The sequence below is a fragment of the Vulpes lagopus genome, chromosome 7, assembly GCF_018345385.1.
Source record: "Vulpes lagopus strain Blue_001 chromosome 7, ASM1834538v1, whole genome shotgun sequence".
Lineage (NCBI taxonomy): Eukaryota > Metazoa > Chordata > Mammalia > Carnivora > Canidae > Vulpes > Vulpes lagopus.
Window position 1 is genome coordinate 21,717,712 of NC_054830.1, and position 24,789 is coordinate 21,742,500.

At 47.4% G+C, this 24,789-nt stretch overlaps 1 protein-coding gene across 8 annotated transcripts in view; it reads left to right on the forward strand.

Annotated features, from left to right (window-relative positions):
- Positions 1-476: 476 nt before the first annotated feature.
- Positions 477-24,789, forward strand: part of CACNA1D (calcium voltage-gated channel subunit alpha1 D) — a 301,585-nt gene continuing 277,272 nt past the window's right edge. For 7 of the 8 annotated variants that reach the window (XM_041761864.1, XM_041761866.1, XM_041761869.1 and 4 more), the window contains exons 1-3: positions 480-972; positions 2,919-3,228; positions 7,206-7,311. In XM_041761864.1, coding sequence (XP_041617798.1) covers positions 906-972; positions 2,919-3,228; positions 7,206-7,311 — 483 coding nt within the window. In that variant the 5' untranslated portion in view covers positions 480-905. Of the gene's footprint in view, positions 973-2,918; positions 3,229-7,205; positions 7,312-24,789 lie in introns of all 8 variants that reach the window. The other variant, XM_041761871.1, reaches the window with a different exon arrangement.

Consider the following 24,789-nt stretch of genomic DNA (forward strand, 5'->3'; position numbering starts at 1 on the left):
GGGCCGCGGCTCCGCAGGCCCCGCCCGCCCCCGCCGGGGGAGCCGCGAGGCGCAGCGCGGCGCGCACGGGGTTAAGCGGCCGCCGCGGGTCCTGCGAGCCGGCGGGCGGCGGCAGCCCGAGCCCCAGGCGGCGCCCCCCGCGCGGGCCGAGCGGGCACAGCGCGGGCCGGGCCCGGCCCCTGGGCGCGGCGGCGCGGCGCGGCGCGGCGGCGCGGCCCGTGGGAGGCTCGGCGGGCGGGGGCGGAGGGACGGCGGCGGGCGCGCAGCGTCGGGAGGGCGAAGCCGGCGTGCGGCGCGGCGCGGCGGGCGCGGCGGGCGCGGAGCGAGCGAGCGGGCGAGCGCCTCCGTCCCCGGATGTGAGCTCGGGGCGCCCGCGGTCCCGAGCCAGCGGCGGCGCGGGCGGCGGCGGCGGGCACCGGGCACCGGCACCGGCACCGGCACCGGGCGGGCGGGCATGGGGGGCGCCCCGAGCGGCCCCGGCGGCCGGGCCGGCATCCCCGCGGCGCCCCTCCGCTAGGAGGGGGGGCGGGGGGACACACCAAGCCAATTCTCCTTTGCAGCAAAAAAAAAAAAAAAAAGAATAATAATAATAATAATAATAATAAAAATTTACATGTATATATTATTAAGATAATATATACATCTGATCTTATTTTTTTAAAAAAAAGTTTATTTTGCTCCATTTTTGGAAAAGGGGGAGCGTGGGTGGCGAGCGGTTTTTACGAATTATTCTTATTTTCTGCTATCCGTCCCCGTCCCTCCCCACCCCCTGCCGAAGCGACCGTAAGGGCAGGGACCGCGGCTCCTACCTATTGGTAAACCCCCTTACCCGCTCCTCCCCCGCACCCGCCCCAACGCCCAGCACCGTGCCCTGCACACAGTAGGCGCTCAATAAATGTTCGTGGATGATGATGATGATGATGATGAAAAACATGCACCACCAACGGCAGCAGCAAGCGGACCACGCGAACGGTGAGCAGCAGAGCCTGGGCACCCGCTGCCAAATCTCATCCTTGTCATGGTCCTCCTCTTCCTTCCCACCCCCTCCCGTCTCTGATGCACTGGGTGGGTTGAGAGGGTTGGAGAGGATGCTTCTAGCTCGGTGCCTGCCATCTACATAGGAAGGGGAGATGCGTGACAGCCACTCCGCTCTCCCCTTCAGGCCTTGAATGTCAGAGTTAATTCTGCATTTGTGGGGTGGGGGCGGCCGTGGAGTCCTTGGAGTACCGTGCGCCGGAGGGGCGGCGGGCCGAGGTGATTCGGGTTCAGTGTCCTCGGGCTCAACTTTCCCCCAGCGCTCCCGAGCGAGGGAAGGGGGACGGCTGTGAATCCCCAGCCCGAGCCCCCTTTCCAGCCTCTGCTCGCCTTCCTCTCCTTCCCCGCCCCCTGGTCTCCAGTGGCATCCGGAAAATTCTAGGATTGCCCGGTTTCCCTCTCCGCGACGGTGGGTGAAGCACACCCCGCCCCTGGAAGAGGGAGGCCGGGTCTGGGGATCCGGCCGGGGTCGGGTGGAGCGTGTTCCCGCTCCCAGCGCCGCTGTGCTCACGTCGGTAACCTAGCAATGCCTGGGGAGTCGCTGCCGCTCCGGGGCTCCTCTCCCCAGCCCGGCCTGGGCACCACGTGCAGCCACCACGCCGGCCGGGCTGGCTGGGTCGACGGCGGCTGTAGCAGCTTCTGGTCAGCCCTCCTACCTCCTCCTTGGAGGCCGGGGACGCACCTCCACTCCCCGCACCCCCCCCCCCCCCCCCCACCTCAGTGGACTCGCAGCCTTCCCAAGGGTGATCCCAAGGGAAGGCTCTGCGGGATTCCCCCCCAGCGGGGCACTGCTGCTGGCTGCGCTGCTGGCCCCCTTCTCCGGGCGCTGGGCAGGCCGACCTGTGTTGGCTTGGACCCTCTCTCGTTCTTTACTTGGCAAGAATTGGTTTTGTAAACGCCCAGCCCTCGGCCTTTGCCACCACTCTCACTTTGACTTGTGTCTCAGTGAGGAGGTTGTGACTCAAGGTAGGCAAGTGCCTGGGACACCTGCCTGGGTGGTGGTGGTGGTGGCCTGACCCAAAGTCAGAGGGGGGCTTTGCACATGGAGCCCCCCCTTGGGGCTCTGCCCGGGTACCTAGATGCCAGCCTACCATTGGATGATTCCTGCCTGGGCCTTGAGGGGCCTGTCTCTCCTAGGTGTAGGGGTGCAGGCTGCCTGCCTTGACTGTTTCTCTGGATGCTGGCTTGGCTGCTGCGGCTGCAATTTAAAATGCAAAAAAGCCCTAAAGATGTTTTCTGTTTTCGGAAGCCTGTGGAGGAAATGAGTCCCAAGCATCATGAATTTTCATTTGCAGGAAGTGTCAGTGCATAATCTAGATATTTGTTATGGGGCTTTTGGTATTGCCCTGGTGCCTAGTGCAGGATTTTTTTTTTCTGTGCCGAAAAATATGCATTTGTGGCTGTACAAAGATATTGGAGTGGCACCCTGAAAATGAGTAAGACTATTGAGTTATTGGCACTGCCATTTTTGGGGGGTGGTGGTGAGGAGGGTAGTTATTTTGGAGAAAAGCTATTGTGTGTATCTATTAACTCATAAGAGGTACATGTATTTTAAAAGTCAGAAAAGGTGGAATAAATGTGGATGACCTCAGTTTGAAGAAAGACACTTAGCAGAGTCCTTGTGAAGACAGGGTTGTAGAGAGGCACTCACCCCTGTGCAGCAGTGGTCCTATGCCACTGATATTCAGGGCACAGCACGTGGAGTTCTTTGGCTGCTCTGGTTGACCACATTTCTGCTTCTGAAAACTAGGACATGAGGTACAAAATGGAAACATGGGAAACGTACCCCCCTGTTATTGATGGGAGACAACTTTTGCTTTTTTTCTGACACTGGTTTCTCATTATTCGTTTTTAAATTTTTCTTTTTCCTCCCCTCTTCCCAGAGGCAAACTATGCAAGAGGCACCAGACTCCCTCTTTCTGGTGAAGGACCAACTTCTCAGCCGAATAGCTCCAAGCAAACCGTCCTGTCTTGGCAAGCTGCAATCGATGCTGCTAGACAGGCCAAGGCTGCCCAAACTATGAGCACCTCTGCACCCCCACCTGTGGGATCTCTCTCCCAAAGAAAACGTCAGCAATACGCCAAGAGCAAAAAACAGGGTAACTCGTCCAACAGCCGACCTGCCCGCGCCCTCTTCTGTTTGTCACTCAATAACCCCATCCGAAGAGCCTGCATTAGTATAGTGGAATGGAAGTATCCTTTTTTGGGGGGAAGTCTTTCTCGTTTCTCTTTTACCATCTGTTCTTTAAAAGGATCTGCTTTCTGAAATGGCACTTACAAAGTCGTAGCAGTCTGGAATGTGAGCAACAGAAAAGCTGTATGTAAAGGGTTGCATTGTATATACCTTCCTATCTCCTCAGGGTGCCAAGGGGTTGCTCTATGGTTATATTTAGCTGAGTGTGTGTGAGTGTGTGTGTGTGTGTGTGTGTGTGTGTGTGTGTGTGTAGTGATGGAGGTGGGGGATAGCCTGAAACTTCAAAGTGGTAATTAAAGAGGAAACTGACCTTTGGTCACCATGAGATGGGGAGTTTAAACCCACCAGTGCTTTTGGAGCAGTGATAAGCATTGAAGCTATTGCAAATAAGGTATGCTGATTTAAAACAAAAAGACTGTACAAGACTCTGCTAGAAATGAATACATTTTTGACCTTTAGTGGCATCTTCTCATTCTGATGTTTAGAATTTGTTTCTGAAACTCCAACTACTGCTAAGGTTGCTTCTAGCTCTGACATTTGCCGATTCTGATTGTTCAGGTAGCTACAAATATGAACACTTGCTTCATAGGGAGGGAGCAATTTGCTCTTCAATGCTATGACTTCCTGGAATTTCCTTTTGACATGTTCCAAAAAAGCATTTGAAACGTGAGCGTGAGGGAGCGTGTGGAGGGAGAGGCTTGTGTGCGCCTCTTCTTCCTGAGCCCTTGCGAGTTAGAGAGCAGTCTGTCAGTGGGGGAATTTGCAGTTGCTGCCTTTATAAAACATTCTGTCTGTGTCCTTGGACTGGAGTTGCATTTCTGGGTGTCTCCTTTGTATTTTTAAAACTGAACTCCAAATGCCCCAGGATGGTTGTGATGTCCCGGATCTTGGAAAACTAGGGTGCTTGGCCTGCCCACCCCCCTTCCCCAATTCTAGAGGCCAAGTCTCCAATTACTGCCACCCTCCAGAAGAGGTTGACTGAGGCCTCCTTTCTGAGCAAATGGCTTTCTAATTAGTCAGATGATTCATTGGTCTGGGTAAAACAAAGCATTTCCTTTTCCCAGAAGTGTATTTGGGACCAACAGGAGCCTTGGAGTAGCTCCTAACCATAGGAAGCAGTGTGAGTGTAGGGCTTCCCCCACAGCGCCCAGGGTGAAAGGGCTAAGAAGGAAGGATATTGACCACCACCTGGAAGGTGAGGCCGAAACTCCCTTCTAACCCCAAGGACCCAGCTAGGCAGTTCTTTGCATGCCTTCTGTTGTATCTGGTTCTTTTCTGAGGTCACGGACACGAATTAAAATGAGGTAACTTTGTCCAGAAAGGTTTTGGAGAGGGCAGCCAAATGCAAGGATAAGGTGTGAGGGGTTTTCATGTGCTTTTCCTTTTGAGAACAGATGCCTCTTCTCTAGGGGGAGTTATGGTGTCTCTCACATAGCTGAGGTTGCGTGGATATATTTTCTCTGTAAGTTTTTTTCCAGTCTGAGAATGAACACTACCATCAGCCTGGAGGCAGCTAGGTGCATAGGATGTGCCTCAGTGGCATCGCTCTGGTCAGAAGCATGGTTGCACTCAGCCAGAAAGATCGCCTCCTCCTGAGGTTGGCTTGACGTGACTCTGAGTGAGCAGAGACCTCTCCGGGGTCATTGACTTCTTGTGGAGTGAGGTGGGAGGCCTGGTGCTGTTTCTCATCGTGCACAGTAATTTGTACATAGCAATGTATGTGCACGGATTGAATTCCTGGATCTTGTTGCCGACTTTTCCGGCATGGCCAGACACGTATGTATAGGAACGAGGGGATGTGGCTGCCAATCCAGGGAGAAGCCTGCCTACAAATGGGACAGTCTGTAGAGCAGATCTTTTTTTTCTTTTTTTCTTTTAGATTTTATTTATTTATTCGTGAGAGACACAGGCAGAGGGAGAAGCAGGCTCCATGCAGGGAGCCCGACGTGGGACTTGATCCCGGTCTCTAGGATCACACCCCGGGCTGAAGGCGGCGCTAAACCCTGAGCCACCGGGGCTGCGCTGTAGAGCAGATCTTTAAACAACATGTGATCTGTTTGTCTTTCCCAGTGACAGTTCCCTTCTAGTTCAGGGAGCATGTTAGAGAAATCCTCCGAAAGCCAGCTGTGCAGGCCCAGTCAGCCCTGGGAGAGTGAGAGCCTCATTGGTTTGTACGCCCAGATGAGGTAGAGTGCCCTGCATCTTGGGAGAATGAGGAGGGTTCGCCTTATCAGAAGGAATTTTTGGGAGCAGATCCATCTATTTCTCTGTCTCTCTGTTCCGCTTGGCTTGTGAAAATCTTGTGGCAGTGAGATAGTATCCACCAACACCTGGCAACTGAGACCGGACCAGCACAAAGGAAAAACAAAATTGTGTTTGGTTTTCCTGAATAGCATTGGTATTTTTCAGATTTGCTGGCCTGTCCATTTAGTATTGGGAACTACAAAAGGAAGAATGGTGGTATGGGGGATGGGAGAGACCATAGGCGTGTTTCTATGTAGAATAATACTGGGGCAGTTGGCTTTTAAAATTTCAGTAGGAAAAAAAAAAAAAAAATTTCAGTAGGAACCGCAAAAAAGGAAAAGTGAAGAGGATCCTGAAGTCTTCTGCAGGAGAACTGTCTTAAGGTTAGATCTTTGGATAAGAGATTTTATAATACAAGTTGAGTTAAAAAATAAATATGAATGAAAGCTAATTGGCTTTAAAAATAAACCCCTCAAAATTAGTAAGAGAAGAATGTCATTCATGTCTTTATTGTGGTGAGTGTCGAAGCTCTTTAAGGGGCTATTTCTTCATGAGATTCAGGATATCCCCAGTGAGTAAGATGCCTTTGTTTCCTTTAGCATTTTTGGATTTCCGGGAATGATATCAGGATGAATGGAGAAGGGTCTGTTCACCTCCTCAAAGCTTTAGTACTTGGAGATATTTAGTTAAACCAGTGGTTTTGCCTTTTTTGGGTGAGGTTATGGGAGAAACACGGTTATAAAATCAAGCTCCCCCCCCCCACCGCCCCCCGAGTTGCAGATTATGTTGGTGCTCAGAAACCTTGCATTCGGAAAGCCTGAAAGCCAGAAGAAGAAAAACAGTCATTCTGGCAGAAGCCAAATTTTGCATTGCCAGTTTTGACAATGTCTCTTAATAACACTGAATGTTGAAGCAAGTATCTGTTGCAAGCTGGCTTCAAAGTGATTTCTTCCAGACAGACCCCCGAGATTTAGAATTGTTCAATTGTACTTTCAAAGTGTCTGGTGCTGATTTCTTATGGCTTTTTATTTAATTTGTTTATAAATTGAATGCAGTAACAGCTCATTAGAAACCGAGCTCCAGTCCAGCTGTAATCCGAAACAGTGATAGGCATTGATTAGTAAAGGAAGCAGAAGGGGAGCTGGAGCCTGGCTTGCTTGTTACAGTGTCTGAGGTACTGGAACGTGCCACGAGACATGCACAGGTAGCATGCAGAAAGTTCTGGTGCCTTGGCCTGCCCGGGGCCAGACAGGAGACTGACCCAGCCAGGAATAGCCCCCGAGAAAATGGCTTTAACACATGGAGGCAAGGGTTTGTGGAAGAGACTTGTCCCACGAGGGCTTCTGTTTCTGTCGACAACAGCCAGGAACCTAGTGTTCTAAGGCCTTTGTCACTTTGAAAACTTTAAGAAGCAGAGACGCGATTCGTGGGGTGCCCTAGTGGGATGTGTGTTTAGGTTTCAGTATAACCTGCACAGCAAAGAATGAGCGTTATGTGATCCTTGCAAGGGAAGGAAGGACATGGAAAAGTCATTCGCTAGGGGGACCTGCCAGATGACCACGGACGATTATATTTTCGCAGGAGACCTAGTGGTCACAACAGCCGGCCGAGAAAGGACGCGTGGGCCTAATTCTCATTTCCAAAGTGATTCAAGAGTGGTGTGATCGAGAGTGTGATGAGAGAAATGGTTTATGTTTACATAAGACATATATGCCTTAACAAAATTTTTCAGACCATTTGACATATTTATATTATTGGCTATTTTTGCCAATTGTGTGGCCTTAGCTATTTACATCCCATTCCCTGAAGATGATTCTAATTCAACAAATCATAACTTGGTAAGTATCCTTAGAGTTCCCGCCTGTCCTGACGTGTGGTTATCATTTGCCTCTCTACTTAAACTGGCAGCTGGCTTTCTGCGTGGTTGAAGTTTACAGCTATGCATGTGATGTTTCCTGGAGCTTTGCAACAGTGGGTTTGTTTGTGGTTTTTTTTTTTTTTCCCTCTCTGACCTGTATTCTCAAATTTATACTGAATGAAAGTGTTTAAAGTCATGAATCTTGCATAAATAGATGTGGCACTTTTTTATGGAAGAGGTTTGTAGCAGATTTTAAAATAACTTTTCTCTTCACGTAGGCTTTTGCTGTCTACCATTCTTTTCCTGATAATATTAGCTGCTTTTTTTTTTTTTTTTTAAATCTGGTGTTTATTTAGGAGTGGTGGCTATTTTGTTTGGTCAATTTTTCTGGTAAGTAGAGAATTATCATAGATTTTGTACGTGAACTATTCATTTCTAGAAAATCAGAATATAACTGAATAGATCGACATGGAACATAATTTGGAGAATACAGTGTAGTATTCCACTAGGAATATCCTATGAAGATATATTTTATCCCAAGATAAAATGATTCTAGGGTTAAATAAATTGGGATACTTCCACATACTTTATTGCTCCCTTAAAGATTTATAGTGCACATTAGCTCAGTAAGAGCTCCGGGAAGGTCTGTAGTTAAAAAACCGGTTTCATTTTGTTTAACTCAGCTAGTCACTAAAAGTAATTGGTCATGGATTCTTCAAACAGTTTTTTGGCAGAACACATCACGGAACCAGTGTTTTATGGGACTTTCTTTGGGAAAGGTTGATATAGTTTTTAAAAAAAAAGAAAGAAAGAAAAAAAGAAAGAAAGCCCTAAAGAGCACCAGAGTTGGGACTAGGAGCTTGTCCCACTGAACTGGTAACTAGCTGTGTTTTGGAGGGCATTTCCCAAATCCTTCCCACATTGCCATTCACCTACTTGTCAAAGGGTCTGGATGAGAAGGTCACTGGGATTGTGTTTACCTCTGACATTCTGTAAAATCTTTTCTTGATGATTCAGAAGGCATGTCAGGATTTTTTCTGGAGCTGCAGCATCCTCCTTAGGGGAGCCTGTGCAGAAAGGCAGGTGGAGCAGGGGGCCAGTGCTGGGTAATGGGGAGCTTTCTCTCTTGGTTTGCTTTCTCCTCTTTTAGCTAGATTCAGTTGTTTCTGGTTTCTCATATTGAAGCTGTATTTTAGTAGGGTGGCTATTTGCAACTAAGTGAGTGGTATAAAGGCAGAACTAGTGTTAGTGTGTGTGTGGGGGGGCTTTCCTTGGTTCTGAAGTTACTAACATGATACTCTTGTGATTTTAGCCTTAACGGTTTATATACAGGATTTCATGCTACCCTTAAAATGTTGTGGCATATGTCAGATATATAAGATATATATAATGTCTGTTCTTATTTGGGCTTTTATAGTCTGATTTCTAGAGAATGTAAAAATCTTTTGGATATTGCTACTGAAAATACAACTCAACAGGAGTTGGATACACATTTACTGTTAGTGTGCTAACGGTACAGTATACTAGAGGTGATTTGTGTGCTTTGGGATATTTTAAACAGTTTCTGATTTGGTCCTAGACGTGTTGACATTGGATGATCACTTTAAAGGAAGAGCAGAAGTGGTGAAAAGCCCCCATCAATGGGGATGGATCATCAGAGTCTAGGCCACAGATGGTGTCAGCCTTGTTACCAAATTTAACCACATGGATGGTGACCCAGTTTGTTGCTTTTTGTAGCTCAAGAGAACATGATTAAACAAACTTAGAAAATAAATACCTTTCAGAAAGACAGATTAATTCAGATCAATGGAATAATTAATGTAGCTGTGTGTATAAGCCAATTAATATTCTGATTTTTTCCCAGGGAAATTCAGGGCACTCATATCTGCCATCAGACCATTTGGATTTCTCAGCTGATGAGTAAGGGAGTAAAATATAGGAAATGGATAAATCTCTCTTCTTTCTTGCAATCCCTCCCAGCGGATGCTTTCTTGACAATTCTTAAACAGTGGTATTTTAAGGCGTGGGGGAGGGAGGCAGTGTATTAGTTTGGCAGGCCTTTCTAAAAACCAACATATATGCCTTTGACCTCTTACCGTTATGAAACTCTAGCATTTGAGTTTCTGTCTTGTTTCACTTGGATGGTCACATGGCCAGATGAGTTTATTCTCTGCTTGACTCTTTAAATATTTCCTTTACCACTGTGGGAAGGGAAGATCTTTGTGGATTTTCCCCTGACTCTTTGCGAGGTCCCATGCCATGTCAGTGCTCCCGCCAGGGAGCCAGGTTTTTTTTTTTTTTTTTTTTTTTTTTTAATACATTTGACCCAATTTGTACCAAAGTGATTGCTCTATTTTTGGGATCGGTTTAGAGGCAGCAGAACAAAGTTTATTTTTTATCTGTAGTAAATACCTTTCTGTTAACGTGAATGGCAAATCAAAGGGCAGAGACTGATACGGGTTGCAGAGCTGCACATGTCAGGGAGCTGGTGGTTTTCTTTGCTTTGTCGCTCTGTGGGAGATGTGTACGCTGAACCCTTAGAGCCAGCCTTGTGCCAAGCAGTTTCTGCCTGTTACAGGTCATTTGTGGTAACACGATTACTTCTATTGGGTAAGAAAGGTGGCCATCCCCATCGGGTCAATGTGTGTTTGGTCTGAGTTGTGTGTAACTGAGCCAGCTTTGGGAATCTGGAGACTACCTTGGGGGGGAGCAAGCTTTCCCAGGGTTAGGGTTTTTTTTTTTTTTTTTTTTTTAAGTATAAACAATCTCAAGTTTCTATGCAGTTTCATTTGTGGACTTGTAGGGACTAGTGGAGGTTGAAGCCATGGAAACCGTACAACTGAGTTCCCACAGTGAGACCCTTCTTGGCACAGTCTGTAGTGCTAGCTCCTCAGTTCCACTTATTGAAAGTGTGTATCATTATTTAATTTCTTCTAAGCCTGGGGTGGGGAGCAGGGGGTGAGGGAGCTCTGCTTTCTGGAGTGTCAGAGCAGGGCTGCTTACAATACTCATCTTCACTGTACTGAAGAACACTTTATTTTGCTTCCCAGCCTTCAGTTTCTCATGCACAAACTGACTTGGTGAGGTTGTCTCTGCCACCTGTTCCTGATACAACCCAGCCCCAAGCTGAGCCCTGCTCTCTGTAGTGCGAAGTCACCTCAAATTAGAACTGTCCCAAATCGGGGTGCTCATCTGCCAATTCAGACCTCCCCTGATGTCTACTAACGACACCAGCCGCAGAGGGCTTTTTGAACCCCTCCTTCATGGCCTCTCCCCACCCTTCCCCCATTTGCTCACCCATAGCTCCTAAACTCTTCTGGTACATGCTTGCCTACCTCCTGGCCCTTTCTCCATCTGCTGTGCCTCTTCTTCAGACCCGGGAGGTGTTCAGGAATCATCTCAAACTAAGTCTCTTCCGCGAGGGCTTTTCTGACCCTGACCCAAAGTAACACTCCTATCTGAACCTCTCTTGTGGATCTTCATGCATAAAATGCCCTATGTTTTCGTTCTTCATATGCACATCCTATCTCTATCTTTTTTTTTTCATCCTATCTCTATCTTACTAAGCATCTTCAGAATACAGTTCTTAGTCAATCATTTTGGAATCCCTAACGGTGTGGTATGAAGTAGCTGTTCAGTAAACATGTGTTGTTTATGTGACCGCGAGGAGAAGCACTTCCCCCATTCTTTCCTCTGAGCTATATTCAGGATTACCTCGGGTGGCAGGTCTCTCTGTGGACTCCTTGGAGGTCCTTAGCTGTGAGTGGGTGGAAAGTTGTAAGTGCTTATTCCTGAAGAGCTTGGGGTCTTGTGACTCTGCTTCTCAAGCACCTCTGGCTTAAGGTGCTCTGGGAGCTGGGTTTCAGAGCTGAGCCATCGCTATAGCACATTTTGTGCTCGGAGTAGCCGAGTGGTGGGAGCCTCTCTGAGCAGCCGTGCTAGCCGTGGACCCTTGGCAGTGGGACCATTGTAAGATGCCTTACAATGGCCAGGAATGTTGTGGGACAGTGTACTTTGATTACATTCTCTCTTCCACGGCTGAGATCCCAATGCACAATGTTTCCTGGGCTTAAAAAGTAAGCTCATTGGATCTGTGTGGCCATATAGTTTAGCATCTCATGGTTTTTGCAGATAGTGGGAATTACTGAAACACAGTTTTATAACTTGGTTCATTGGGCTTAGCCTGTAAGGTGGGTTTTATTTCTGTACCTGCTCCACCCTGTGACTTTGCTTCATTATCTTTCTGTTTGAACTGTGTGCCCTTATTTCTGCGCGACCAGGTTCTCTCTCTTCTAGGATAGCTCATGTGCTGCCTTCTCAGCTCAGCCTCCTCTGAGCCTCATCCACTCCTGCCTCCCACCCCACCTGCCTGCGTTTAAATACTTGCTTTCCCTCTGCCTTCCTATGGGCATGGTAAACTCTCCTCTTTACAGAGATTAGCCCCTTTCTGCCTCATTTTATACCCGCAATGGGGAGTGGTTTGGTGTGTGGTGGCTCTGCCCATGTGCTCTGGGGTCTGCCGGACTGCTTCTTTGGCTCACTCAGCTAATAAGTGATATGTGTTCCTAGAGACAGAGGCTGGCATCTGATTCGTGTCTGTAGTGTTGAGAACTTAACCCTGTGCTTGGCCCATAGTAGGCACCAGGAAATGCAGCATGTGAAATGAGGGAATAAATACATGAATGGCTGTACAAGGGCTTCACGGTGATGTCCTTATGGATCAGTAGTTAATTTTCAACAATTGGCTAATGATTAATGTTTGCCTGAGAGGCTGACTTTCATTGTCCAATATTAATGAGAATCCCAGGAAACACCTGTCAGAGTTTGCCTTTAATTTCAGGATTGTGTCTTTCTTGGCAAATTTAACTCTTTATATCTGAAGCAGGAGAGGAGAAATACGAGTACTTGTTGATGCTTTTAAAATCCCTAGACCGTAAGCTGGCTTCTGTGTTCAGTGTTGTATGTACACCGTTTGTGAGTGAGCATGAGCATCACAGTTCATTGAAGGACGGGGGGTCGGGGTGGGAAACAGCAAGGTGACCAGAGTAGATAGACTTGTATAGTAAGGCTTTACCTAGCGCTGGTTTCCTAATCTTAAAATGTAAACCAGTTTATGTGCTGCACAAATAATCACTTGTCTTTTCTAGTCTTACCTCATTTTGACAAAGAACAAGTTACCTGGCTCCATCTTTTACTGAATGAACTTTGAGTATTGACAGTTTTTCAGAGACCAAGTCCAGCTCTTAAAAAGAATTCGGATCTGGTACTATTTAAATTCCTTAAGAATTTTTAAAGGGTCCTCAGTCTTTTGGTTAGTTTGTTATAAAAGCAAATCTCATTGTTTTATAATCATACCTTGAACACTGAATTTCCTTGCTCAAACCCTTTACAAATGAGCTTGTGTTAGAGTTCAGATATTTGGATATACTGGTGTATTACCTAATGCTTATTGGATTATGGGTTGTAGGAACACAACTCAAATTGGCTTAGTTGAAAAAAAAGTGTAAGTGTGTGTGTGTTAACTTAGCTAACTGAAAAGTCCAAGAGGTAGAAATCCTATCAGAGACAGCTGGAAAAGGGGCTTAAAAGAGCGTATCCGGATGCCACCGTGTACCCCAGCCCTCGAGTGTCAGTGGCAGAGTCCAGCTGGCCTGTAGTTGGGTTTGCCTCATACACCATCTGAAGTGTGCATCCCCCCTTAGCCCATCTGCATGAGGACTTATGGGGAGATGCATTCCTTCCTTAACCTCAGTTCAGTATTTTTAAAAATGATTATGCAAAAAAAAAAAAAGAGACCCCTATGGCAGATTTATGGGTAGTTTCTTTTTTTTGACCGGATTGATCACAGTTTAATTTTTAACTGTCTGCAAAATGTGAGGAGTTCCAGATTCAGAGGGGACAACTTGCCCAGCACTAGAGATACTCATGTCTCTTTAAATACTGGTAGTAGTAGTGATGGGGATCCAGAACAGACCCCCCCCCCCAACAGCTCCTCCCCTAAGAAAGTCCCTAAAAGAAATTCTAGAGGCTCTGGAACTGTAGTGGTTGAGCTATAGGGAAGGGCCTCACAAGGTGTTACTGTTGCTCAGATGCAGTGGCAAGGGAAGGGATGTTGGTGGGTGTCCTTGTCCTGGTGGTGGGGCGGGGATCAGGGTGGGAGATTGGCAGGTCATCCAGGAATAGATGTTAGCCTTCCTGCTTTTGCCTCCTACCGTGCTCAGACTCTGGGGGTTGTCTGCCAGTGACAGCACAGGATATGTCCTACAAGTCCCATTTTGCCCACGTGATCAAAGTAAGGAAGGTGGCAGAAGGTGTTTTCCTTTCTTCATTCAAGTGGGATTGGAGTTCTTGCAGCTGGGGTGCTTGTGGACAGTAAGGCTGTGTGGCTGCGTAGGCAAAGCTGGCCATGCCTGGTGGGGAGGAGGACACAGTGAGCAAAGCTCAAGATGAGACTGAAGGAGGAACTGCCTGAGGTGACTAGTCCTGTGTGTGTGTGTGTGTGTGTGTGTGTGTGTGTATGGGGCGGGGGAATGTGGGTGGGTGGATGGATGGATGGGTGTTTTTGACACACACCTTCAAGGGTGAAACCTTCTGGTGACTTTCACTAAGCAGGCCCCCAGACATTGCCCAGGCTGGGGAAAATGACTTGCTTTTCCTGAACCTCCAAGCAATTCTTTCTGCCAATTCTGTATCCTTCTCCCTATTGGCTGAGTGGTAATTCTAGAAATAACAGGACATCTGTTGAAATTATTGAAAGAGTGACCTTGAGGGCAGGCTGGAGGGAGATGGGAGGCTGACCTGATGGAGAAAAGGCAGGCTGCGGGCTGCTCAGGGCACCTGTGGCTGGCAGGTGGACCAGCCTGGAGGAAGGGAGGGGCTTCGAAGCGGGTGGAAGGCTCCCACCTCTCCCTGCCTGTTGTGTCCATGGGGAAGTCTAGCACAGCGTGCTCACAGATAATTTTATAGAGCTGTAAGGACCCTTGTTTAAAAGACAGGAAGTCAAGGCACCATCATTCAACAGATATTTTATTGAGACTTGATGTGCGGCTCTTGTGTCCCTGACTTCTATAGACCAAGCCACTGAGGCTCGCGTGCCCAGGAAAACCCACAATATAGGGTGGGAGAAAAACCTGCTTTGTTTTCCCTACCTTGCATTCTTACAACAGATCATCATTCAAGATTTGCATGAATGCATTCCTCTCGACAATGAAAACACTATCAAGTCGCAGTCCCTTTTTGCCTCTCTAGCTCGTTCTACTCAGGCATCAGTTTGGTGTGATCCTCTAGAACTGCTTTTCTCCGTGTACGTGTGTGTTGCAACCTGTGCGTTTTAAAGGGTGTGTCTATTTAGTTTGGGTATTTTAAATTTTACGCCAGTGGGAACAGAATGCGTGTATGAAATAGCTTCTTTTTTCCCCCCACGTGACGTATCTTACAGATCTTTCCATATCTGCGTGCAGAGATCTAACCACTTGTTGCTGGTGTAAAATATTCCCTGTATGAATGTGCTGTGGTTTACTTGTTCTCTGTCTGAGGAGCGTTCAGGTTAGTTCCTGCAGTTCTGCTATCTCAAACAGGACTGCGCCGAATATCCTCGTACGCACTCCTCTGTGTATACAAGGAAACACTTCTCTGGGGTAAGCACTTAGAAGTCAACTCTGTGGGTGGGAGGATAGTGCATGTTTAATTTCCTTCCTTGCTGCCACATCGCCCTCCACTAAGCCTGTATCGATTTAAACTCCCGCCCCCACATCTCCTTGAGATCCGCTGTCATTTAACTCTGACGAGTGCCCTTATGTGTTTTCTGTCTCGGGCTATGGGAAAGGAAATGTTGGGAGTAGGGTTCAGCCTTCCTCTTTGGATGTTTGGTTAGGCCTCCGGAGCCTCTGGGTAGAGCAGGAGGTCCACAAGCCCTGAGCCACTAGATTTCTCATCTCTTTGGAACCACAGATCCAGACGGAAGGCTCCAGAGCTTATGATTCCTTCCTGTTACTTTGCCTAAGTCCTTTGTCACAGGTTTGGGTACTGTAGTGCTTTCAAGTGAAACATTCATTCTAGGTAGCTAATAGGTAAAGAAATTACTTATGCAAAAATTGGATTCTTAGTTTTGGAGTATTTGCTTGCTTACAGGTTCAAGATGAACACTGCCTTTATGTTCCTTTCAGTTGGGGAAGAAAAATGTCACCTGGTTTGTTTCTACTGTCCCATGTTTTTGTCGTTATTGTTTTATTTTCAGGCATAGTAAAATCCTGCTGTTCTGAGGGTATTTGTGATAGGGTTTATGCCCCCCGCCCCCCTTCCAAAAGCTCTGAGGTGGCTTAGGGAAGGGAAGTTGATGCAAGATGAGGCAGTGTGGAATCCAAACAAAGTAGACCTGCCCTGTGGAGGCGGTGGCCCTCGAAGCTGATGGATTGCTAACACCTGGGCACGGATTTGGCCGCTAGGATTTCCAGCAGTGGTGGCCAGAGGAGGCCCAGCCTAACTTCCACGGCTTTTATCCTCTCAACAATGGGAAGCAGCTGCATTCATTCAGAGAAGCACTTTTTAGGAACTGAATCCAAGGAGGAATGTGCAGCGTGGGTCCTTGTACAAAGTACCCTGTCAGGCATGGTGAGCCCTGTCGTCGCTGTGCTTTTGTTGAAGAGTCAGAAAGGCCCTGCGTGCGAGCAGCTGGCCTCTGGATTCGCGGTTGCTGAAGGGTGAGCGCGCAACACTGAACTGCGGTGGCGTAAGGAAGGCGCTTCTGTGCGCGAGGAGAGCTTTGCTTTTTGATGATATAAACTACTATAGAAGTAGAGCTGGGAAGATGAAAAAGAGCAGTTTAACACTGCAATCGGGAAATCATGCATAAAGCACTTTTTTGAGCGTTTATTATGTGTAAAACAGAGACCATTAAACACATTTGCTTCCTGTCCTGACTTGTTTAAGTCAGACTATAAAAGGATGCTATGAATTAAGTGCAGAAAACCCCTCCAAACCCCTCAAGCTTGAAGAGATGTGCTTTTGTTATTTTACTCCGACGAAGTGACCAATATATTTTTTAAAAAGACATCCTTGAATGCTCTTCAGTAAATAGAGAACAATGGAGCATAATGACTGTTTATATTTAAATGACTGCTTTTAAATTGTACAAAAACAGCCAGTAATTAGCCCCTTTAGTCCGTTTTCCACCATCATGCAAAAATGAACTTCTCTTTGGGCTTTCACAAATTCCGAATTGTCGAAATATAAATTAATGGTGAATCAATCTAAAGCTCTTTTCGAAGGTTTTATCATGAGGAAATGAAGTGAAAACATCTACAATTCTGAATTAGAATTTAAGGAAGTAGTGACACCCAGCAAGAATTTGGTAAGAGGGGGGTGGTTAAGAGGTCTTTTTCTAGAAGGGCACGCGGGGTGGACCTAGAGTGGTCCGGGTGGAGAAGGCGCTGCTGTGTGTTTGCTGGGCCAGCTGGGAAGCTCGCTGACAGCAGAGAAACCGCATAGGACAGTGGTACGTGGGTTAGATGGTGGGTTCTCCTTTACCGTGAGTGGCTGGACTCGAATCACAGACCGGCTGAGATTGGGATTGGAAAGGGTCCCAGAGACCTCTGGATGGATGTGTTCCTTTCACACTCAGCAGTTGACTTGCCCAGGGTCCCAGGGTGAGAGAGGAACCAAGTGGGGGCCTAGGCCCAGTCTCCTGTCTCCTGGTCTGTCTCTTCCCACGCCCTCCACTTATAGCTGTGATCCAGTTGAAGCCAGGCACTTCCCCTCTGACTGGGCAGGGTCTGAGAATACTGGGGGCAGTGGAGGCAGGCGGGACAGCCGAAACATCAGATGACAAAAGAATTCTCTTCATAGCATGCTGGGCATTCCATGGACTTTGAATTCTCTCCTTGATTTTTGTTTATCTTCCCAAAGAGAGTCTTGATCACTCTTTCCCCTGTGTTAGTTTAGAAATTATTCTCTTTGTTCATGCATACCAACATTCAGGAATCTTTTGACTTTTGACCGTAAATAGCCGCGTTATTTTATGGAAAGACTCAGGGCATTGGCCAGCTTGAGGGCCAGAGAGCATCACCAGTTTCTCTGTTACTTTGTTCTAGTGTGGGTAGTATTCCCTGCCCCTGACCCTTTTTAAGATTTATTTATCAGAGAGAGAACACACATGTGAGCACAGAGGGAGAGGGAGAAGCAGACTCCCTGCTGAGCAGGGAGCTCAGTGTGGGGCTCCATCCCAGGACCCTGAGGTCATGATCCAAGCCAAAAACAGATGCTTGACCACCTGAGCCATGCAGGTGCCCCTTCCTTACCTTTCACCAGTAACTGGAGGCTTGGAGATCATTGCCTTTGTTACTAGCTCATGGCTGACATCTACTGAGCCGGGAGTGGGGGTGGGGATGGGGGGCTCTGTATACATAATAGCCTTCAGTTCTCATTGAATCTTTCTCCTAAACTCCCAAAGAATCTTCCTTAAGCTGAGGCACGAGGAGAAAAAGCTCTGAGTGGCTAAATTGTTAACATGAGGGCACAAGGCCTAGGGATTGGCAGGGCCAGGGTTCACACCTGGCTTCCTGGCTTAAGAGCCCACACTCCTCCACTGGGCTGTGTGTGTGGGGAATTTGAGGCTCGTGGCTGATGCCGTTTTAATGCTCAGTAGAGCGTGAAGCCAAGGGGGCAGAGCAGCATCAGAACACCAAGGTGGGTCCTCAGGGCAGGTTTCATATTTGTAATTTTGGTTGGTGTTTGGAATCTATGTTCATGGGCTGGCATAGAAACTTTTCATGCCATCTCATTCCCACCACCCATAGGCATTTCCAGGTGGGAATTGTGGCTGGAGAGAATCAGGGTGCAGTTTAAATTTGGGTATTAAGTAGACTTGATTGCATTTTAATTCTCGAAAAGCATTACCTGCAAGTGGAAAGTGTGGGAGCGTTTGTGCTCCCACAGTTGTAGGGCAAAGCAGCTAGATTATGGGTTCTGGAGTCAGACCAGGTTCAGTCTGCAGCTTTGCTGTTCACTACCTATGACCATAAGGCTGCTTTTTTTGAGCTGAATCTGTTCCTTTTTGTTGAAGAGGAAATAAAGTGGCTTGGGGGGTTAGTGCAGGCCCTGGCTGCTAGAAAACATGGTGTCACTGTGGGTTGTCGCTATTAGCATGAGCCACAGTGACATGTCCTTAAGCCTCCACACAGTCGTGTGAAGTAGGGATGGCTGTCCTTAGAGACCAAGAAAGAAGCTGGGGCTTGGGAAGACAGACCTACTTACTCCTGACCTGGTGAGCGAGTGGCAGAGTGGGGACTGGGTACGCCAAGCTAGAGAAGTTTCCTGGGTGGTTTGCTGGGTCGAGGGTTTGCTCTCCAAAGCCATTCTCTGGAAGGCTATTTGCCAGATTGACCCAGTCTAAGATGGCAGTGGTCCTGGAGGCTTTTGGATGTCCCTGGTGAGGAAGTGCCTGAAAGTTAGCCTCCCTATCACAGGAGGAAGACCTAGGCCAGGACCATACCCGGCCTTTGCTTAGACAACCGCAGAGGGTTGCTTCTTGCCCTAGGAACACTGGGTAAAGAAAAGGGGCTGGTGTAATGGTCAGGATCTGATTTTACCACAGCTGGGAAGGCTGAAGGCTGCCTCTGCACAGTGAGTCATCTCAAGGCAGGGTAGAAAAGTCCAGAGCTCAACACCCTCCCATGAGGCTTGGGGGTGTCTGCACAGACTACTTTCTTAGCTAACTAGGAATCTGCTTACCAGCTGCATCTTGTTCCTGCTCAGCCCAGGTGGGAGACTCCTGACCTTGTCTTGATTTAAATGTTACTCAGAAGAGGAAAGAAAACAAGCTCTAAAGAGCAAAACAGGTGTTGAGAGTTCTGGCCTGACTGCTGCGGCTCAGACAGGAAGATTGGGTGATGTCTGGAATTGGAATAACGACCATCCCTCGAGCCCCACAGGTGCTCCCATCAGGGCATCTGATTTCCGTCTTACGGCTACCTTGTGAGCGTTACTCACACTTCACAGAGGAGGTGGCCTCACTGGGGCCGGAAGGGTGGGCGACCTGACAGCAAGTGGCAGAGGTAGGACGCAGACCTCTCTGGCCTTTCCCACCATGCTGTGTTCTTGGGCCGCAGGAGTCCTCTCTGCTCATCACTCTGGTGGGAGAATGAGTCCTACAGATGGTACGGGACTCACCAGAACTAAGGCTCCCTAGAGCCCAGGCTGTTCCTGGCTCTTTGCCATGTGGTTCCTGGCCTCCTTTTCCTCACCTGTGACGTGGGACTAGTGAAGTAACACTTGCTTACGTTGACAGGATGGAAAATGATTTGGGCAAGGGAACCCTACAAACCTCAGGTGCTACATCTTTTCCTTCCTTCTACGCCAAGCCTTGCTTGTTTAGGCCTGTGGGGGGTGCCCCGATTTGCCTCCTCACCTTCCTATCTTCATCCTGTGTCCTCTCTTTAGGGGAGCAGAGGCTTCAGAGGAAGGCAAGCTATCTCTGGGTCCCAGGTCTCTCCTCACTAGCTCTGTGACTGAACTCCTTCTCTTCCCTCCCTTGTTCTTGGCTTCCTTCTCTGTAAGGTGGGGATGATAATACTTGTGTCCTGTCCAGCATGGAGTCAATAAAAGAACACGTGAGTGAGCTGTAGTTTGCCAGTGACACGGTTTACTTTGTCAGGAATGCTCAGGGAGAGGCTCTTACTTCCCAGGGAGGTTCAGGGTTCAGCAGTGTCTGAGTGTTGGGGGACCCTGTGAATTCTCCTTCTGGGGTGCTGTGAGCTTTTCCAATCCCACTTACAGGCCATGCCTGCTGAACCCCTGTGCTCTCTTGTGACCACTGTACCTTCCGGCCCTTGTGCTCATTGCATGGGGTTGGGGACGATGGGTACTGCCTTGAATGCTCTTCAGGTAGGGGCTGGTGGCTGCTCCTAGCTCTGGGCTTGCTGGCAGTAGAGGAGAGAGGTGTGTGGGGGCCTGGTCACTGTGGAGAGGCTGTTGTTGAGCTTGCCTAGTGCTGAGATCAGCATTTCCAGCAGTGGGGAGCCTGTGTTCAAAGTCTTCAGTGGCTGAAAACAGAAAGACCAAGTATGACTTGGGGGTCCTGGGATTGGGATTGGTATTGGTATTGGCCACACTGACATTTTGGATGAGAGCGTGTTGCCCTCTGTGCAGTGAGCTAGTAGGGCCTGTGCCTTGAACTCTGCACCCTTAGATTTCTGGCACCAGGTGAAGCATTTTACACCTGTTTTGCCCGGTCTTCACAACCAGTCATGCAGTCGGGACTGCCACCTCCATCGTGCAGATAAGACAGATGAAGCTCAGGGGTTCCCTGGACTATTCTAAGACCCTGAGATTATAAGCAGGTCCTGTGGCCATGCAGGTCTTGCATTGCTTCTGGGCTGTGCCCTGCCATGTGCATGAGCCATGTTGTGTATATGAGCCACGTCGTGGGAAGAATGCTGAATTAGGAGGCAGGTGTTGTGGCCTTGAATTCGTGTTCTCCCTGTGACCCCTGCTGTCCTTCCTGGTCCTAGAGTAGGGAAGGAAAGCCCAATTGGGATGTGTGTGAACATGTTTTGTGGGCCGGAAAGCAGGGGACGTGTACAAAGCATCCGTCTTGTCTACTGAGTGACTCCATGGAGAAGACCTGGCTTCACCTTTCCTTGGATCCCATTGGAAGGCAGTGCAAGGCTGACTCCCAGATCCACTCATCTCCCTGTGACCTCACTGCCACATGGGGGCCCCACACAGAACGGAAGCCACACCTGCCGGCACAGCCACAGTGATGATGCTGGGGAGAGGCTGCCGGTGTGGGCAGAGAACACAACCAGTCTGGTCTAAGCTCGAGGGACCCACCCTCACCCTTCATGATTTTCAAAGACCAGCTGTCATCCGAAGTGCTGACTTCCTTGAGAGTTGTGGAATTCACCGCGCTCCTGAAATGCAAACCACAAACGGTTTCACCTGGTACTGGATAGGCTTGCGACCCAGTCAGCCCCATAGGCAAGCAGATGCGATTTCCTGGTTCTACGTGTGAATAGAGCATAGTTAACGTCACCTCTTCACTCTCAGTCTCGCTTCCTTTTGTCTGTGACGAAAAATCGAAACGATGAATACAGTCCCAGCCTGCAGCTGGGTGGCCATCCGAGGCTGGAGGTTTTGCCGAGTGGGTCCCGACTCCTTCCCGTGCAGTGTGCGTGCGGTGGGCTGAAGCTGGAGCAGTGGGATCAGCTGGTGTGTTCTTCGTGGATGTTCCAGACCAGCCCCTGGGGTGGGAGCAACTGGGTCCTCTGAGCCACCGGCTTGTTTGTGTTTGATCTCGGGCTGTTCTCTTACTTCTAACAAGAGTGTGAGCTGCTTGTGGGCAGGGACCCGGCCTTCCCTCTGCCTTCTCTTCCACCTCCTGGCACGGGCAGTTTGGGAAATGGTTGATTATTTAAAGAAGCATTGCTGTGTCTACATCAGGCCCCCCCCGAGGTTGCTTTAATTGCTTGGACTGTTTTTCTTAATCTGGGCCTTCTGGTGTCTCGCTCTAACCTGGGAGCAGAATGAGGGCGCACGCACATGTGCCTGGCTGACCGCCCCCTTGGGTAGACTGCTTGCTTAAGGAAGATACCGAGTTTACACACCCCAAACATAGTGCCCCCTTCAAAGTACTTGTTCTCGGGGGCTACGCCCTCATCCCAGTGACGCTGGAATGCTCAGAGCCAATTACTGCTTTTCGTTTTGCTTTGCCGCTGGCTAAAAAAAATGGGACGATTGAGGTTGATCGCTGACCTTATTCACAGCCTTTTCTTAAAGGTTATTCATAAGGAAATCCCATCTACCCTCAACCCAGCTTTCTTATCTTTGAAGATCTTGAGAGATGAGAGGAATGTCACGGGCTTCGAAGAAGGTCAGACAGTGGCATTTGGGAAATATTCTGAGGAATGGCCATACTACCAAAATTAGGTGTCCTGCTTCCCAAGTTTACTACCTGGAAGGGAGGCACTTATTTACAGGATTCTGGTGTGCTTATTAAACAGAACAGCTTCACTCCTTCGGTCCTACTTCTCACATCTGCGGTCTCTCCGTCGGCGAGACTTTCTTCTCATGCCAAGAATTCTTCACTGAGGCTCTGATTTTTTTATTAGCCCTTGGCCTCAGGAAAATGGTCCAGGGAGAGATTTCACTCCCCATGACAGCCTGGTTCTTAAAGGCCTCCTCCCTCCCGGGCAAGACACATTTTCATGTGACCCCAGAGTCTGGGACTCTGTCGTGGGGTTCTGAAGAGTTATGATCTATGTCTGACCCTTGCTGGGTCTTTGGGGTCCTTGGGAACAGAAGTAATGAATGACCACTTGCAGCTGTCAGTCGGGTGCTTTATACAAAGCAGACAATTCATTTCCCAGGAGGGCTCCTTGAACTTGACTATGAAGAATATATAAGTTTCTGCATTTCTTTCTTTCTTGCCTTTAAAAAAAATGTACTTTTGATACCAGTTAAACATTTTAATCTTAGCAACAGCAAAGAGCTCCACCCTGGTTGCGTGTGAAACTGTGCGAGACAACAAAGACAGCTTTTAAAAATAGTCTCCTTATTTCTAAGTGGAGCATCTTTGACTTAAGTCCGTGTTCTGTAGCTGGGTTCACATGATCACCACTGGTCACTGGCCCATGGCATTGGGACCTGGGGGTGATAAATAATAAACTTGGTCTCTGTTAAGTAGATGGGATGATGGCATATACGTCTTCTTTATAATTCTGCATTCCCTACAATTCGCCATTTTAAATTCTATAATTCAAGGGATTTTACTCTGTTCACATGGTACAACCATCATCCAAGTGAATTTCAGAACCTTTCATAACCCATAAAGAAACCCCATACTCCTTAGCTATCACTCCCTATTTTCTTCCAACCCTTAATTCCCTAGCCCCAGACAACCACTAACCTACTTTCTATGGGTTTTCCTAGTCCAGGCATTTTTATATAAATTATATGTGATCTATGAAAACATAATAGATTCTCAAGATTCATCCAGGTGATCGTGTGTATCAGTACTCCATTCCTTTTCATGGCTGAATACTATTCCACTGTAGGGATATGCCACATTTTATTTATCTCCTCATCAGTTGGTGGACATTTGGGTTGTTTATGTTTTGGGGGGCTATTATGAAGAATGCTGCTATGAACATCTGTGTACAAGTGTTTGTGTGAGAACTTAAGTTTTTAATTCTCTTCGGTATATTCCTAGGAATGGAACTTGCCAGGCCATGTGGTAACTTTAACATTTTAAGGGACTGCCAAACTGTTTTCCAGTGTGGCCGTACTACTTTATATTCCCACCAGCCAATGTATGAGGGTTCCAGTTCCTCCTTGCTAACACTTGTTACTGTCTTTTGAGTTGTAGCCATCCTAGTGGATGTGAAGTAGTATATCCTTGTGGATTTGCATTTCTCTAATGACTAATGATATTGAACATTTTTTCATGTGCTTATTAGTCATTTGTGTATATTTTTTGATAAATGCCTATTCAGATCCTTTGCCTGTTTTTTTTTTTTTTTTTTTTAAAAAGTTTTTTAGAGAATGAGAACATGTGTGAGCCTGGAGGGTAGGGAGAGGCAGAGAGAGGGGGGAGGAGAGAGAGAATCTGAAGGAAGCTCCATGCTTAGTGTGGAGCTCGATTTCATGACTCTTAGATCATGATCTGGGCTGAAGTCAAGAGTCAGACACTTAACTGAGCCACCCAGGTGCTCCAGCCCTTTGCCCATTTAAAAAGTTAGGGTAATTTTATTATTGTACAGAATACTTTTTTTTTTATTATGCTTGATCTAGAATCTATAACAATTTAATGGTAAAATATCAAAATTCAGATAATGTCATGCTATCAAGCAAAAACTGGCAAATCTTAGAAGCCTTTGGGCTGATCTTTTCTCCTGCTTTAGGAGAGAGCTCATTCTAACAATCTCTGGTCTGCGTTCTGTTCGTTTTGAATGAAATGAATATATCTGGGACATACTTTAGTAAGTAGAAAGAAACTCACAATTTTAGGGTCTTCATATTTTTGTGGTATCTGTTTAATTAGAATCTCTATTAATTGTACGTATTCCCAAATTAACCTATAACTTTAAAACATAACATTATACATCAGAGAACATAAATTCCTATTACACATCAGAGAATATAAGACTTGAGAAGGAAATAAGAGTTATTATTTTTTAATTCCGGAGACTTACCCTGCAACTCAGTGGTGAAAGGGAACTTTATGAAAGACTGTGATTTTGAAATCATACTGACCAACTTTGCATTGTTTTTTCATCATTTATTAGCAGTGTGATCTTGAACCTCAGATTCCTTATCCATAAAATCTACTTTGTTATAAGGATTAATCTCTTAAATAAAATTTCTGGCACCTAGTAGTTGGTCATTTAATGGTAACTATTATCACTATGCATGCTTTTTGTTCACGAATTGTACTTTCCTGTGTATATAGTCAGGTTCTTAATTT